Source organism: Neodiprion fabricii, chromosome 6 (assembly GCF_021155785.1).
Source record: "Neodiprion fabricii isolate iyNeoFabr1 chromosome 6, iyNeoFabr1.1, whole genome shotgun sequence".
Classification (NCBI taxonomy): Eukaryota; Metazoa; Arthropoda; class Insecta; order Hymenoptera; family Diprionidae; genus Neodiprion; species Neodiprion fabricii.
Genome location: NC_060244.1, coordinates 7,886,706 through 7,901,821, shown reverse-complemented (window position 1 = coordinate 7,901,821; position 15,116 = coordinate 7,886,706). Strand labels below are relative to the sequence as shown.

Below are 15,116 nucleotides of genomic sequence, written 5' to 3'. Positions count from 1 at the left end.
TACGGAAACCCCGATGCCGTAAAACTTCCCTTACGATTGTATCGAAATCTGTCATCGTGCATTCGTTATTCTCTCTAAAGAAAAAAGAAAGAAAACCGATCCTTTGTTCCGACGTGAAGAATAAAATGTAAATGGAGACAAATAGATTAAAACGACTTTCAGAAAGGCTGAATTGAGACATTTTCTTCGTATCACAAACATTTTCTCGTCGCTCCGAAGAACTCGACACTCGTTTGGGAACATATAATTACAACCACGTGACGGAGTTCTCCAACCGTTTCACCAATTTATATTTATAAAAGTCGACTCACTATCAGCGGTCCCCTTAATTACATTCTCCTTGAGATGCTCAACGCGAGTGTTATACGTGTAAGGTATACACCTATCTACACACGTACCGTTCGTCTGTATTCGGTAATGAAGTATCAATATTTCACAAAGGTACATTTTTCCCCGGCAATATAACCAGAGAAAGAATTAACGTCACGTGGAACCTGGACTCATTAAGCAGCCGACGCGGAGGCGGATTATACAATTTATCTTTTTTCCTTCCCCATTTTCCTCGGTTATCTTTTCTTTCTTTTCCTTTTTCAACCGCTTAACGTCGACCTTGAGAGGACCTTGTCGCAAATTCACATCGCCGAGGTCGATTACTGCACATCGTCTCTCCCATATCATAATCGTCTTCATTACTGTTATTGCGAGTGTTATTATCGACGTTATTATCATTATTGTTATTATTATTACTATGACCGCCACTACTTGTCAGAAAGAAATGTGACGGTACTCGTTTCTCCGCCAACCCTCCCACCTTCCTTCTCTCTTCTCTCTCCAAGCTAAAGCGCGCGTGACGTTTAAAAGCTCTCTTAACGGTATGACGGACCTGAACCTTAACGAACAATTTTTAAGGGGTAAATGGGGTGGAAAAACCTCCCTCCCAAGTAAAAAAAAATGAAATACGAGAATCCGCCTGCGGGTGGTTTTTTGATTATATGCGTGGTTGTTGTTGTTTTTCTCTTTCTTTTTCTTTTTTTCTACTATATACGAACATTGCAAAATATCCTGCGGGCTATTGCCGTTTTCGATTATAAAAAGCTGGATTTGACAAACGAGTAAATGAAAAGAGAAAAAATGAAATACATGAAACAGGATTGAAGCTCATCAACACCGCACGAGTCTCGTAGTTCAATTTGAATGACGTGTGAAATAGACGGCTAATCGCATCAACGAGCAATGAAAAATATTCACCTTTTTGTTGTCCATGTCGGGCGTTGAACTCGTCACCGGCTGGTCCAGCCTGAAACAGAAATGACAATTGCGCGTTAATTAATTTTTCTTTCAATTTCCATAAGCCACTTGTTGTATAAAAATAAAAAATTAAAAAAAAGAAGTAGCGTAATTATTCTCGAGGAATCGTATTTCAGGATTGAAAATGGCCTGATTAGAACGGATGTGTGAGAAAACATACGAACAAGTCCGAAGTCTGAGAGGCGAGCTTTGTACCCAGCTTTCAAGTTGTCAGCAACAAAACAACGCGGCAGGGGGTTAATAAGTTTGTATTATATGTGTGCGGGAAGTTTGCAGACTGAACTGCAGAAGGCAGCACAACCGCGCCCAACCCCTTTCGTGTAATTAACAACCCTGTTGTTGAGTTCGAACTATTATAAGTAAGACCACCAGACGAAGGGGAAAGTCGGGCGGTTGTCTCGATCATTCTTTGTCTTCATTAAAGTCTCGTGGGTTATATGTATACAAACCAGAAACGGAGGGTAGATTAGCCGTCGTATTATAGGATATAAATTGATAACGCAGTCACGAGAGGGAAATTTTAGGGAAATTGTCACACGAAAGAATTGGATTTTTCTTTCTTTATTACCGATAAAAACATACTTGGTATTACCGTAGAAGTAATTCGGCCGTCGGTTTTCGCTTCCTTTACCACACAGAAACGAAACGCGGGTCCTTTCGTCGGAATTTTATTTTAATAAGGAAATGCAAAATGCATAATTATGTTGTGGCAAGTACACGCGAATCGAATTTTCAGGCAGCAGTGCAGCATCGTTACGAATTGCGATTAATCCCACGAATACTTTCTCGACAATTTGTTCTCTCTTTTTCTTCTTACCTCTCTGTCACTTCTTCATTATATTTTTCCTTGTGATTTTCACATAGTTTACAAGTCTAAAGCACAGAAGCTACGATACGCGATGCCTTAATAAGCTTTCATAGTCCTCGCTATCCCGTTATCGTCTCAAATTTCTCGTTTAAAAAAAGCGAGCCGATATTGTGGAACTACAAACGCTTTGAGTCAACCTTAAAGGTTGGGTAGGTAAAACCTAAAGCTTCTCAACTTGAGTTTCCTTGCAAGGAATTAATAGACCGACGCCGCGACGCGACGGAAGTTAGTAAGAAAATAAGTCACTATTCAGATGGTTAATAAAAAACAAAAACCGCAAAGACGGTAACAACAGCAGCAGAATGTTCACTGGGGGACAAATCTTGACATCATATTTAGCTCTGCGTTATTGTAGGAAATGAGCGGATAAATTTCAAAGGGATTTCCACAACTACGGAATAGTTGGACAAGGTGTACGCGGGAGGCAGAAAAACGACGTCGAACGCCGCGACGCTTATTGTTCGCAAGGTCTTTGATCCCGCTCATTTTTTCTTTCCTTCGCAGCAATTTCTTCTTTCCTTTTTTTCTCTTCTCCTGCTTTCGTTCGATTTCGGTTTTTTTTTTTTTTTTTCTATTTCTATTTGTCCTCGCAGTTCCTCCTCCTCCTCCTCCTCGAGAAAATCAATTATTGGTTCGGCGGTTATAGGTGTATACACCGGGTTATAGCTACACGATGACTCGTAACCGATGACCTGAAAATTTATTCGGTAAAGCTGTTGTACTTGACCCAAAATTTTCCCGTTCGAGATTAAAGCGAATTATTCAACTTTTCTTAAACTTTCAACGTTAGAAAAATTTTCTTCAGCTACCCCGGAAAGATTAGCACATAAATTCTCGAGCCCACGTCACATTGTATACACGTATGCGAATATATATATATATATATATATATATATATATATATATATATATATATATATATATATATACATATATATGTACATGTATATTATACATACTACAGTGTATCCACGCATGACGTCGTTTCGTTATATTTCATTTTATTCTTTCCCGTCTCACCGACGCGTCGCGACTCCTCCCACCCTCCAACGGCATATTGTAAAACCTTTCACATTCACCCCGGCCACCGTGAGGTATAAATTCGATAAAATCGGCACAGAAAAATGACTGAACGTCGTTCGGATCTGCGGAAAAAATTTCATACCCCGCGTATCCTATAGTCGATTATATTGTTGCGTATATTATTTTTTACAAGAACGATACATAATACGGGCAAGTTTAAAACGGATGTATATTTTCACGAGTTATTCTTTTTTAATATACATCTAATTTCTTAAATTTGTTTGTTTATATTTTCGATTCATAATTGGAAATTATGAAATCCCACTGTGCAAGAGACAGGTAAAATCGGGATCTTGAAAATTCAAAGATATGAAATATTAATACAAAGAATCTGGAATCTTGGCAAGTGAAAAATGACTTCCAATACATAATTTGAAGACAGAAGCCGCTGAAAAAAGGAAATTATAAAATAGCATAATCGAAACAACTGCAAACTACCTACATTTATACGAATGGAATATTAAATTGAGTTTTGAAACGGAAAAAGAAGTCTAAAATTTTTAACATAGTAACGCATATACGATACGGGCAATTAATTACTCGGACAATTAGTGACTGTGAATTGAATCGCGAAACGTTAATTCGTACACGTATACAGGTATAGTACACGTGTATCTTTTTTCCACGCTTGAGTAGCTCGCACACGCTGTGTCTAGAGCAATTTTTGAGTGGTCTCATTGTCTCGTCGATCATGGAATCGTGCACAGAGTGTATTTGCACGAACTTCACGTGGAGAAGTGCTGCCCGCATCCCGCGAAAAGAATTGAAAGAAAAAAAAAAATAAATAAATGATAGAATAGAAGAGGATAAAACGCAAACATGTTGGGGTAAAAGTAGAAAAAGGGAAGAAAAAAAGAAACGACCCTCTCTGGTAATTAATGCCGGCTTGCTCTTTGTTTCTAGCATTTTACCGTTCTGCTTCGTCGTCCACGATGCAACGTTGAAACTTCTCTTAGCTCTTGATAGGCGAACGAGTACGCGTGCATATTTTCCTGAATTCTACGGTGTGGTGTACCTAGGCGTATTGTAGGTATAGAGGGCGGACTCCTACGTGGTGTATCAAGGACTGGGAAATCCAGGTTTGAAAAGAGAATTTGGGACGCGGCAGTGAAACGGCACGTTCAAGTCGGAGATTTTATTTGCTACGTTGATAAAGAAGAGAAATAAAAATGAAAAATAAAAATAAGACGAAGGGGTTTTCGCTAAATTTAGTTTGGTTTGTATTCCATCCAGCAGCAGCGGCAGCAGCGACGAGACGCGCCGTCGTTGTACGTCGCTTTTAGTGCGATAAATTGAACTGAAAAGCTTATTCATGTACTTATACACATTTATATGTATATTTATATATAATATGTGTATAAAGCGTGTTAGCCGGGGAATGAAATAAATTAAAGCAGTGAGTTTTCAATCTCGGGTTGCGAAAAATTTCCTTTTACAGACTCTCCGGTGGAAAAAGTTTCCCAACGTAGAAAATGTTCGTTTTCACCCGCGGCAGTGAAATATTTTAGTATGCGTGAACAGTGCGGGATTCGGCAGGATTATATATCCTTGAAAGAAAACATTTAGTGAGAAATTAACGATGCTTTTTAAAAAAAAATGTACCTACAACAATTTCGTTCGATAACATAAATCTTGTAATTTAACACGTGCGTAAGACAATATCGCGATTTTAATTGGCACTTAACACAAAGAGTGAAACCTCCGCGTAACTAAAACAACACTACCGAAGTCTGAGTGTATATTACACGAGAGGATACAACATCGTGCCACGATACAATTTCCCCGATGTATTACAATCGTACAGAACAAAGTTAATTGATACATATCGTGGTAAATAAATGATGAAAGTCCGTTTGAAAATTATTTGACCAGTGTCGGTAGCGTTTTATGTGTCGAATAATTCCGGGAATAATTCACGGGACTACGTGAAACATTTTTTCGAGTGTACGAATCAGCGTGAAGAGAGATACCAAGCGCCACATTATCTGCAAGCTTTGATCATTCGTCTTTAACACAAGTAGGTTTTTTTTTTATTCTCAACCTCCTCTTACGTATAATATGTACCTTATAAATCTCGAGTACCTGCCAGGTTTCACCGAAAAGAAGTAATAAATAAAAAGAAGTAAAAAAAAAAAAAGCCGGAATATTTCGCCCACCTGTAAGAACGGTGAAAAATCCCTCCCGAGTATTTCGAATCTGTTTTTCGGTAGCCTTTCCCGTATTTTAAATCGAGGCTAATCGCCGCACGGCGAATATTCACCCTGGTCAAGAGCCATGCATTTACCAGAAGGAAATGCCGTGACAGGGTTGGAAAATTTCTGGAAGGGAAAACATATCCACCCTGAGTTGGCGGGATTTTATTTTTAACGATCGTCAGCCGGGAGCAGAAGAGCCCCACATAAGTAATGAATAAGAGTCAGGGGTCAGTTTCAACGGCGATTTGATCCCCCCACCCCGATTTCAAGAAGTGAATTTCCGAGGCTTTTCGTCCGGGAACGCCAACCCTCGAACCCCGATGCATTATTAATACAAGGGCAGGATCTGACTGTCTGAGCCTTGTAGAGTGGAAGAAGCGTGAATATTACCTCCTATTCGCGTTTCGCACGAACGGCTAAAACGCTGCGTTTCCGCTTCCAACATTATTATGCGATGCGACGAATCGATCGAAACGAATTCGCGTGGATGATTTTCTTCGTATTGTATAACGAAACAGTGTGGCGAATAACGATTTTCTTTGTTTTTAGACGTTGTGATCGTCGATTTTGGAAAACAGCTTTACAGATATTTGTCTGGTGAAAGATCAATACCGTTTATTAATACCGTTGCGAAATAATCATTTATTTACGATAAGGATTATATCTGTGGAATTATTTTGTATACCAAAGTACGAACATCTATTTGACAATACAAATATAGAAAATACTGGAATTACCTGTACAAACAAATGTTTAAATATCCATGATTCGTTGCGAATTGATTCAAAAGTGTTGAAAATCTCGTTGACTCGTTCGATTTCATTCTATGATTGCTTTCTTTATTCAAATAAAATTAATTGAAACACATTTTTATCTTATCACGTTGAAATCGTTTGTAAGTATTTAATTTTACAACATTGCATCGATAATGACTACGACGACCAAATGGCTGTATTGATTTGACTACTAAAAGAGCAAAAAGAAAATCTGTTTTAGTGACTTTGTAGAAATTGGGATTCCCGACTGTAAATAAAATGAGACATCGTACAGTAAAGTCGAATAAATCCGCTAGATCATCAACAATTTAAAAATATTCTACATAGATTTTTTTAGCTTACGAATATATTAATTCGATAAATACTAAATTAACGAATATCTCATAATAAATTTAACGAAGAGTATCGATTTCCGACCAACCAGCCTCCTCAACAATCCTCGACTGATTGTGAACTGATTTACAGAATAGAAACTGATCCGAAGCATTTTTTCATCCTTCAGCCGAGTACAGGCGAAAGAAATCAACGGACCCATCGACTATCCGCAATTTATGACAGAAAGATATTTCCGCTTTTCCAATTCATTAACCGCGTGTCGTTTTTCCCCTCGGACATTTATCGATTATTCTAGTAGTTGGCTGCCATATCGGGTTGGCTATTTGACTGCGACCGTCCGGTTGGAGATGTGCAATCAACTTGCGAACCCGGAAAGTCAGTTGAATCAATAATTAACGAATAGAATCGGTAGGAGTTTCATTTCCCCCTTGAATTCATTCTTTTCAGTTAGAAATTTTATAAATTTGGCGACTGCCCGTGACCGTTTCGTAAAAACGAACTTAATCTCCCAAAAATTTTGCCGAACTGTGTAGAAAGGAAGCAACAGAGGACATAATCGATTAGTAAAGTATCGTTGATACTCCACTCCTACAGCTCCGTTTTCACTTACCCACTTATTCATTGATTTATTATACGAACATCGCGATATCGCACACATGATTCAAGTATCCGTAATGAAAAATGCATCGAATTACCTTCATGCACAAAAGGATGGAACAGCGAAAGAATCGATATAATACCGTCCTGCCTCGATTTCAATCCCATAACTTTATTCCTCGTCTCCTACGACCGGTTGTATATGACAAGCCTATTATGTCCGCGTTCCTCAAACGATTTGCGACCGAGTTCAAGACCGCAAGTTCGTTTCCCTCCGTTTGATCACAGACGTCGAGATATAACCAAATTTCATCTAGGAAATACGTTGCTGCAGCGACTATCGCGAGTCCATCGTACTCTCCATCCGTCTTCTGTAACGTCCCTCAAGACATTCTCTACAAATTATATGAAAAAAAAAAGATAAAAAAAATGCGATACAACATGACGTGATAGGTTTCTAAAGTCTTCAACAATCGAACATGCTTCGCAACAATGTCGAACACACGGTGTCATCAATTCTCTTCGATACGATCTCATCCTGCATTACTAATTTCGTTCTTTAAACCCGTATAGCTTTCTTGCTTCATTAATTTTTTCCGCTACACGTACGTTATCGAATCTAAAATTTATCATATAATAGGATTCGAATCGAGCGAGTTGTAGTGAGTTTCTTCAGGCGGTTACGATGTTACATTATGTAACAAGATAATAAGCGACGTTTTTTGCCTGGGTTACACACAGGACTTTACGATTCAACTCTGGCCACGTTATTAACTTGAAAGTGTTTTTCTCTCGTAAGTAAGTGTGATCTATCAGTCTGAATACTATAACATTACCAAAAGTTTATAAATAATCGAGACAAATGTAGTTCAAAATGGAAACGAAAGATCGAAAACAGGAAAATTGAAAAATCGAATTAGTAAATGCGGGAAAAAATGGCTACTTTTTTCTCCACCGATGAGGGGGCAAAAAGTAAGGAGGGAATAATACGCCGATTTCGTCCCGCTTTTCGGATCAATAAAGTGAACATTATACAATTGAGTCGGGAATAAATACGTGTGTAAAAAACGAACGAAGAGGCTGACGCGTAAAGTACGCGTACCTGTTATAATTGAGTAATGCAAGCGTATCCGCAAGTTCCAGCATATTTCCGGTCCCTTCCGCTCGACTTCCCTTCTTCCGCCGTTTCTCGCCTCTGCCACACGTTCGTGCCGAAAACAGGAATCGCAAGACCGTACAATCTACAACCGTTCGGAAGGACGAACAGGAGGTGCGGTACATTTTAGTAAGCCGGCACACGGCAAAATTTTACCGAACCAGATGCAGACGTTGCGCGAAGGGTTTTTATTTTTTGTTTCGATTATTCTTTTATCCCGTGGCTGAGGACTGATGATAATAAAACTACGCCTCACACGCGATATATGCACAATAAACTGAGGCGCGAAGACGAACCGGTGTCTGATTACTCTCGATTTATTTCAACAATTGAATTGTCACGTTTGTTACTACCCGTCACGCTACTCGTTTCGCCTCTAACTATTCAACCTTTGGCTTAGAAAACGAATTCCTCGTTGCATGATAAACTCGAGCGAAGCATCGACAATCTGCACGGTAAAAAGTTGTGCGGTCGAATCTCATTGATCGAAATTTACAGCTGAAACTACGATTGACCCGAATATAGCAACGAATTTGGTGTAAAAACTCGCAGTTATCGAAACTCCGGAATTAGTTGAAGTTTGAATAAACTTGAAAGCTTTCGGTGATTGAAATGCCTGTGTATTTTAATCGTTCAAAGTTTTCTCTCTTTGGAATTTCGGGCCATTTGGTAAGTTCTCTAATTTTTCGATCGATCAATTTCTGTACACTAATTCTTCGCGTTCTTTAAAAGTACAATCTCATTATCGATATTCCGGAACTTTTTACAAATACTTGACCATTTTCAATCCGTGTAATGAATGATCGGATGACTGAACTCTTTAATCGGATTAGAATTTTCTGCTTCGCAGTGAAATCCACTGTAATTCAACGTGGATTTCGGAGAAATCGATTGAAAGATAAAATCAACGATGCTTAAAAAATTCGCACGTTTCCTTTTCAATTCAACTCAGAACGAACGAACAACCGGAAGCACACAAACCTCGACACAAACGTTCCGTACATCTGTGATAATTGATGCAAAAATTTTATGCAATTATGCAGCAGCGTATTATATCCGAATATTCAGTTTGCATGAAAAAAAATGCAGATTTCGCACCACTATTGAGCGTGGAATTTCACGGTAAATTAAACAGGAATATTTTATGTGTGTGTATTATATTAAATATATTATCACGGATGATTGATTTCAACGGCGTGGAATTTACCGATTTTATTTAATGCATGTGGTAGAAACAAGGCATCGACGATGATACGTACGTACATCGAGAACCGGATGAAAAGCTCGAGTTGAGTGAATACCTCGTACGTATAAACTTGACAAAACATCGAAATTTGCACAACGGAGGAAACCAATACATTGCCGTTCGAATGTATTTTTAGCCCATCCTCTCCGCTCTCCTTTCTCCTCACTCCACCAACCGCCTCTTTCTCATCCCCGACCCGCGAAGCCGGAGCTGGTTGAAAATCACCTCGGGCACGAGGTTCTAGCTGTTGGTGCTAAGATAACAAGTCGAGAGATAGGATAACACGCGTTAGGTCGGAATTATGGTAACATCGTCGTGACATTAGGGGGTCAGGTATATTTTATCGTTTTAATTATATACCGCGGCAGCAGCAGAGGCTGCGCCATTTTTGTTTATAGATTATAGTTTACATCGCTTTTGCGCGGAAAATTCTATCCGAAATTTGTTAACGAAGCAGATACTCGAACGAGTGTAGAATACTGAAATAGTGGCTGGATTTCCGAACTTTGTATCTCCACAAGCGATTATTCGATTTGGTTGGGATTTAGTTTGATCAAAAGTATTCAGATAGAGCATCGTTTGCGAAGTTTTTCATTGCTATGAATTAATTAATAGAACGCATTGCGAATGGCAATAAAATCAAATATTTCACTGCCTGCAGGATGCCGCAGAAGGCGGCTAAAACCGATCTGCTTCAATTTTGGAAACAGTATTTTTGAATAGTCTTGATATGAATGGTCGACGTTGTCATCAACAACAATGCTTCCTAACAATTACTTCTAAGTTAAAAAATAACGCAAATGACAGTTCTATCTATTAATTACACTTGAGTCAGAAAGATCTCAATCGAAATGAATAATTTCTTGCCGTGAGATGAATTCCGAAAAAATTCACCCTCTCTTTCAGCCCTCTTTTCTACTTGTATAAAAACACCCTTTGAAGCTTCGAATTTCATTGTCTGTCGAGCAGGTGGAACTTTTCGAGTCGCATTTCGAAGCGCAGTCACACAATAGGTTTCTAATCAGAACTCGGAACCCGGCAGCAAGCAACTAATCAGAATTGCACTAGACGTCAGTATCACGTGCGGCGTGCATGCGACGCACGCATTGCGGCATGGTAATAACATCAGCAACAGGGGCGAGGTTGAAGTTGCGAATATGAAAAGTTCCGAAAGCGCCTAATTGCCTAATTGCGAATTATTTGGTAGCGAAACTTCGAGTAAGGAAATCAAACTTTGAAGTAACGACAAAGTTTTGAATGGTCGGAACCCCGACGACGAAATTCAAGTTACGATAGAGCAAATTTCCAAAAAGTAAACTTACGACGGAGCAAAATTCCTAAAAATAAAATTCCGATAGAGTAAAATTCCAGAAATTAAAATATACTCACACATCGTAGTTTACTCAACGAGTGGTTATAAAAAAATCAATAAAACCGAGAATCAAAATGACTAGGATTCCAAACGTAAAAATATCGAAAATCCAAAACAAAGAAAGGTCAAAGTGGCGAAATTTGACCAAGATAGAAATTCACAGAATTGAAAATCTTGGATCATTTGGAATTTTGATGTTTCAGATTTTCAAATTTTCTCACTTTCGGATCTGTGACTTGTCGGAGTTATGCCCTTCCGGAATTTCACCCTTCCGGAACTTTGTACTTTCGGAAATTTGAACGACGGGTTTCGGACCATTCTAAACTTTGATATTTCGTCAAAGTTTGATTTCTTTACTTCAAGTTTCGCCACCAAATATTCGGAATTTCGACTACGCCCCCAGGAACGTGCCCGCTATGTACTGACATTGAAACAAGCTTTGATAGACCAATTTCAATGAAAGAAGCTGCACGATGCCGCCCATTATTATACGACATGGCGTATACTCGAAGGCACAAAAGGGTAAAGAAGAAAAAAAAGGAACTTGTTGAGAGGGCTTTACACACATCTCATATACAAGCGGGAAGGATCTCGAAGATTTATAACGTTATGTGTGTGCGTCTTTTTGTAACGTAAATTATTTTTCATAACGCACGCTTTTATCGCTCACCGCATTTTACACAACTGCACACCTGTAATTATACGCGAACTCTTAAGGATTACTTGTAATCGGGTTTAACTTGGGATCTCTGAGAAGTACTGATAAGCATCTCTGAAAATAATTATAAACCCAGAACAGAAAATTTGATATTCGCGAATTTTACAGACAAAAAATACCGATTTCATTCAAACATTTTATTAAGCATTTGCTTGGTGATAAAACCGTCAAACTATAATATTCGTTTGTTCGATTCTAATTTGAAGCTTGTTTCACGACAGATCAGAAGTTCTCAAGTTTTTCCGTTATCAGAAAAAGTATCACACTAACGTTGTTAAGTATTGATTCAGTACAATCTGTAAAGAAGTCAAATCACAAAATAAACATGCATTGAATGATCAGGACTGGACAAACGATGCAACTTGTAAGTTTAAAAAACTGAACCCCAAATAAAAAGGGCGTTCCCATGACAAAAGTCGACTAAACCAATCTCAATTTCACGTTTCAAGCTCTATTTCCGTGATATATTGCTTGTTTGAATAATTGAATAATATAAATAACATGTAATACATTAGCCAGACGACTGGAAAAATCTACGAAGGCATAAATAATTCTACTCTCCGTTCCAAGCTGGAATGTCACGTTGACGTTGTCGACGAAGAAGCAAAGGGAAGAGAAGCCAAGTGAAAATAAGAAAGAAACACGACCGTGGTTGCGGTTATCGACAGAAAAGGGATTTGGTCCGGTGTCAAAAGTGTAGAAAAAGCATCGTCTCCGCCGCACGATTAACGAATTTTTCACATCAGCACGACGTTCGAAGGTTTGCTTTTTAATCAACCCGCGACGTTGAATTGGTTCGAATTTGAACCGTCGACAAAAAAAAAAGAAGAAATGGAATAAATATTTTTTACACCAAGTATAGTTATATTATTTCATTTTTCCGCGACGTTGGATCCTTAATTAACACAGGGAAATCCATGTGCGGTAGGCGGTACGAAAAGCGAATTCGTGCAAGCGATTCTTTCCAACGGATTCACTCGAACACGCTTTCATTCGATGCGCAAAGATCACTTTCCGAACGAGGCATCACCGCATCGGAGAGTGCGATTCGCTCTCGACGCACAAATTTCCAATCCCCTACAGCCAACCGTCCAGCCAATGAAACAACGAACCAACCCTCGGCTCCGAACCTGCATCACTAAACTGCTCGTTTGTTTGACAAACAATCGGATCGAGCCGTGAATTATTTCAAGTGCCTCACTTTGCGAAGAGTCATTCGACAGAGAAGGGGAAAGAGAGGTAAAGAGAGAGAGAGAGATGGAGAGGGAGGCTGATCCCCCTGCAACGATCAGAGTATAATAATTCGCGACCACAAGGAAAGAGGATCGCATTTTCCAGACGTGCGAAAAATAATTTATATTCCTTGGGGCTTCAATTTCCAACACGGAGCGATAGGAAGAAGAAAAATTCAAAAAGATCATGCTTGAAATGAATAGCTCGCGTTTGCCACAAACCGATGTAATGTAATCACACGAAAATTGTAATGAATCGAGCGACAAAAAAGTGAAAAATTAACAAATAATGAACGAAAAAAAAACAAAAAAAAACGGAATGACAGCAGAGAAATAGAAGCGATGTAAGGGGGAAAGAAACAAAGCAAACGACGTTCGTCCTGCGATTTCGCTTCTTCAATTATTCACCCTGCGAACCGTTTCCTCCGGCTCTGTAAATATGTATAAACATATATTTACACACACACATATTGTTCGGCACGTAATGACGTGAGCACAGAGGCCGAACATCGCAGTCATCGGTGAGTCGCGATCATCGAGAGAAGAACGCGAGGAGAGAAGACACGTAAATTAAATGCGTCGTTTTCCACCGATCGGATATGATTCTAATAACAAATGAACGATGACAGGTGAGCAAACCTTTTCCGCCTACAAGTTCTCCCCCCACCCCCGCCGCCACAACCAACAAAAACCCACGCGCTTGTATGATGAAAATAATTAATTATAAGATTCGATTTCCCCGTCGTCGTTTTATTATAGTGGCTGACGATATATATATATATATACGTATACTGTTTTGAAGGATGGGTTTTGCCTCTCTGCTCTGCTCGGCTCTGCCTGCCAGCCTGCATTATTCCAATCGATCGATAACACGTAATTATCTCGAGGCAATTGCCGCTTCATTTTCGACTATATTTTCCACAACAACAATGCACACTTTTATGAAGCTGAAGTTAGCCGACAGAGTCAGCGGTCAAACGTGTGTTTTTTGGAAATGGAAAACAAAATTTTGAATTTCAGACTTCGATACTTTATTCGAATGAACATTATAGAACGTGTGACTGCTAATTCTGGCTTCTAGATTCAGCCTTGTCATCTAAGTTTGTTATCTAAGAGTCAAGAAAATAAAGGTTTTATTATTATCAATTGAAGAGAAACAATGAAATATTTTCTATCATCGTTTAATAAAAAGTACTATGTAGGTATATATAGAAAAAAAAAAAAAAAAAAGACTATACAATGTGAGTATTGACCAAACTGTTAAGATTTTGGAAAAATTTACTACCGCATGAACGAAAACAAGTAAAATATTTACATCCGAAAAGCTGCAGTAAGAAAGAACATTTTTTTTTTTTCAAACATGCTTATAAGAAAGGGTAAAAGAGGTTTGAATACTTCAACGATCTTCTTACCAGTCGAAAAAGTTCCACAGGCAGGTAAACATCTTGATTAAAAACTTGACGATCACGGATATAAATCTTGGAGTGTGTAATAACAGGAGAAAGAAAAACACGTGAAAATAAAAGTTAACTTTTCACCGTTTCATATTCACATCACAAATGGTATGATTAACACAGGTTATAACTGAGTTTATTATACGTCGGTATGTTTTATACGGCGTATATAAATGTGTATAACATTACTTTATGCATATTTATGATAAGGCAATATTTTCCCTTTTCCCCTCCTTCGTTCCCCGAGAGCTGCAACAACAGCAGCAGCAGCAGCAGCAGCAGCATAGCAGCCCTCTCTTTATGCATGAAAATTACGATCATGTGTCACATTTTCCGACACTTTTCACCAGGTGTGGTTAACGGGTTTATGGAAATTTTTTCGCACATTTTTCATTTCCTCTTCGATGTTTCGTTTGTTTTGTTTTTTTTTTTTTTTTTTTTTTTTTCTATCCCTTCCCGACTCTTTCCGACCCTCGCTCTCTCTCTCTCTCTCTCTCTCTCTCTCTCTTTTCGTGTAATTTTTCGATTATTATTTTAATTTTCTCGTATTTATTTTAGTTCCCGTTTCTTACCCAATGAGCGAGAAATTCGCTCCTGAATATCGGACCAAATTCACAAAAATTAACATTCACTGCCGGTACAGTTCAACACGTTTGTAATAACGCACGTGCGCTCGTTCGAAATAAAAATGATAAGAAAAAAAAAGAAAATAATCATTTAAAAAAAACCGTGTTTCACCCACAAATGGCAAAAATAATATGTTCGATTTTCAATC

General features: G+C 38.6%; 1 protein-coding gene across 4 annotated transcripts in view; it reads right to left on the bottom strand.

Moving 5' to 3' along the window:
* LOC124185318 overlaps positions 1 to 15,116 on the bottom strand; it is a 142,247-nt gene that overhangs the window by 106,173 nt on the left and 20,958 nt on the right. For all 4 annotated transcript variants that reach the window (XR_006871366.1, XM_046575960.1, XM_046575961.1 and 1 more), the window contains exon 3: positions 1,249 to 1,297. Coding sequence is in view for 3 of the 4 variants with exons in the window: in XM_046575960.1 (XP_046431916.1) it covers positions 1,249 to 1,297 (49 nt within the window). In the remaining variant the exon portion in view is untranslated. The remainder of the gene's footprint in view (positions 1 to 1,248; positions 1,298 to 15,116) is intronic.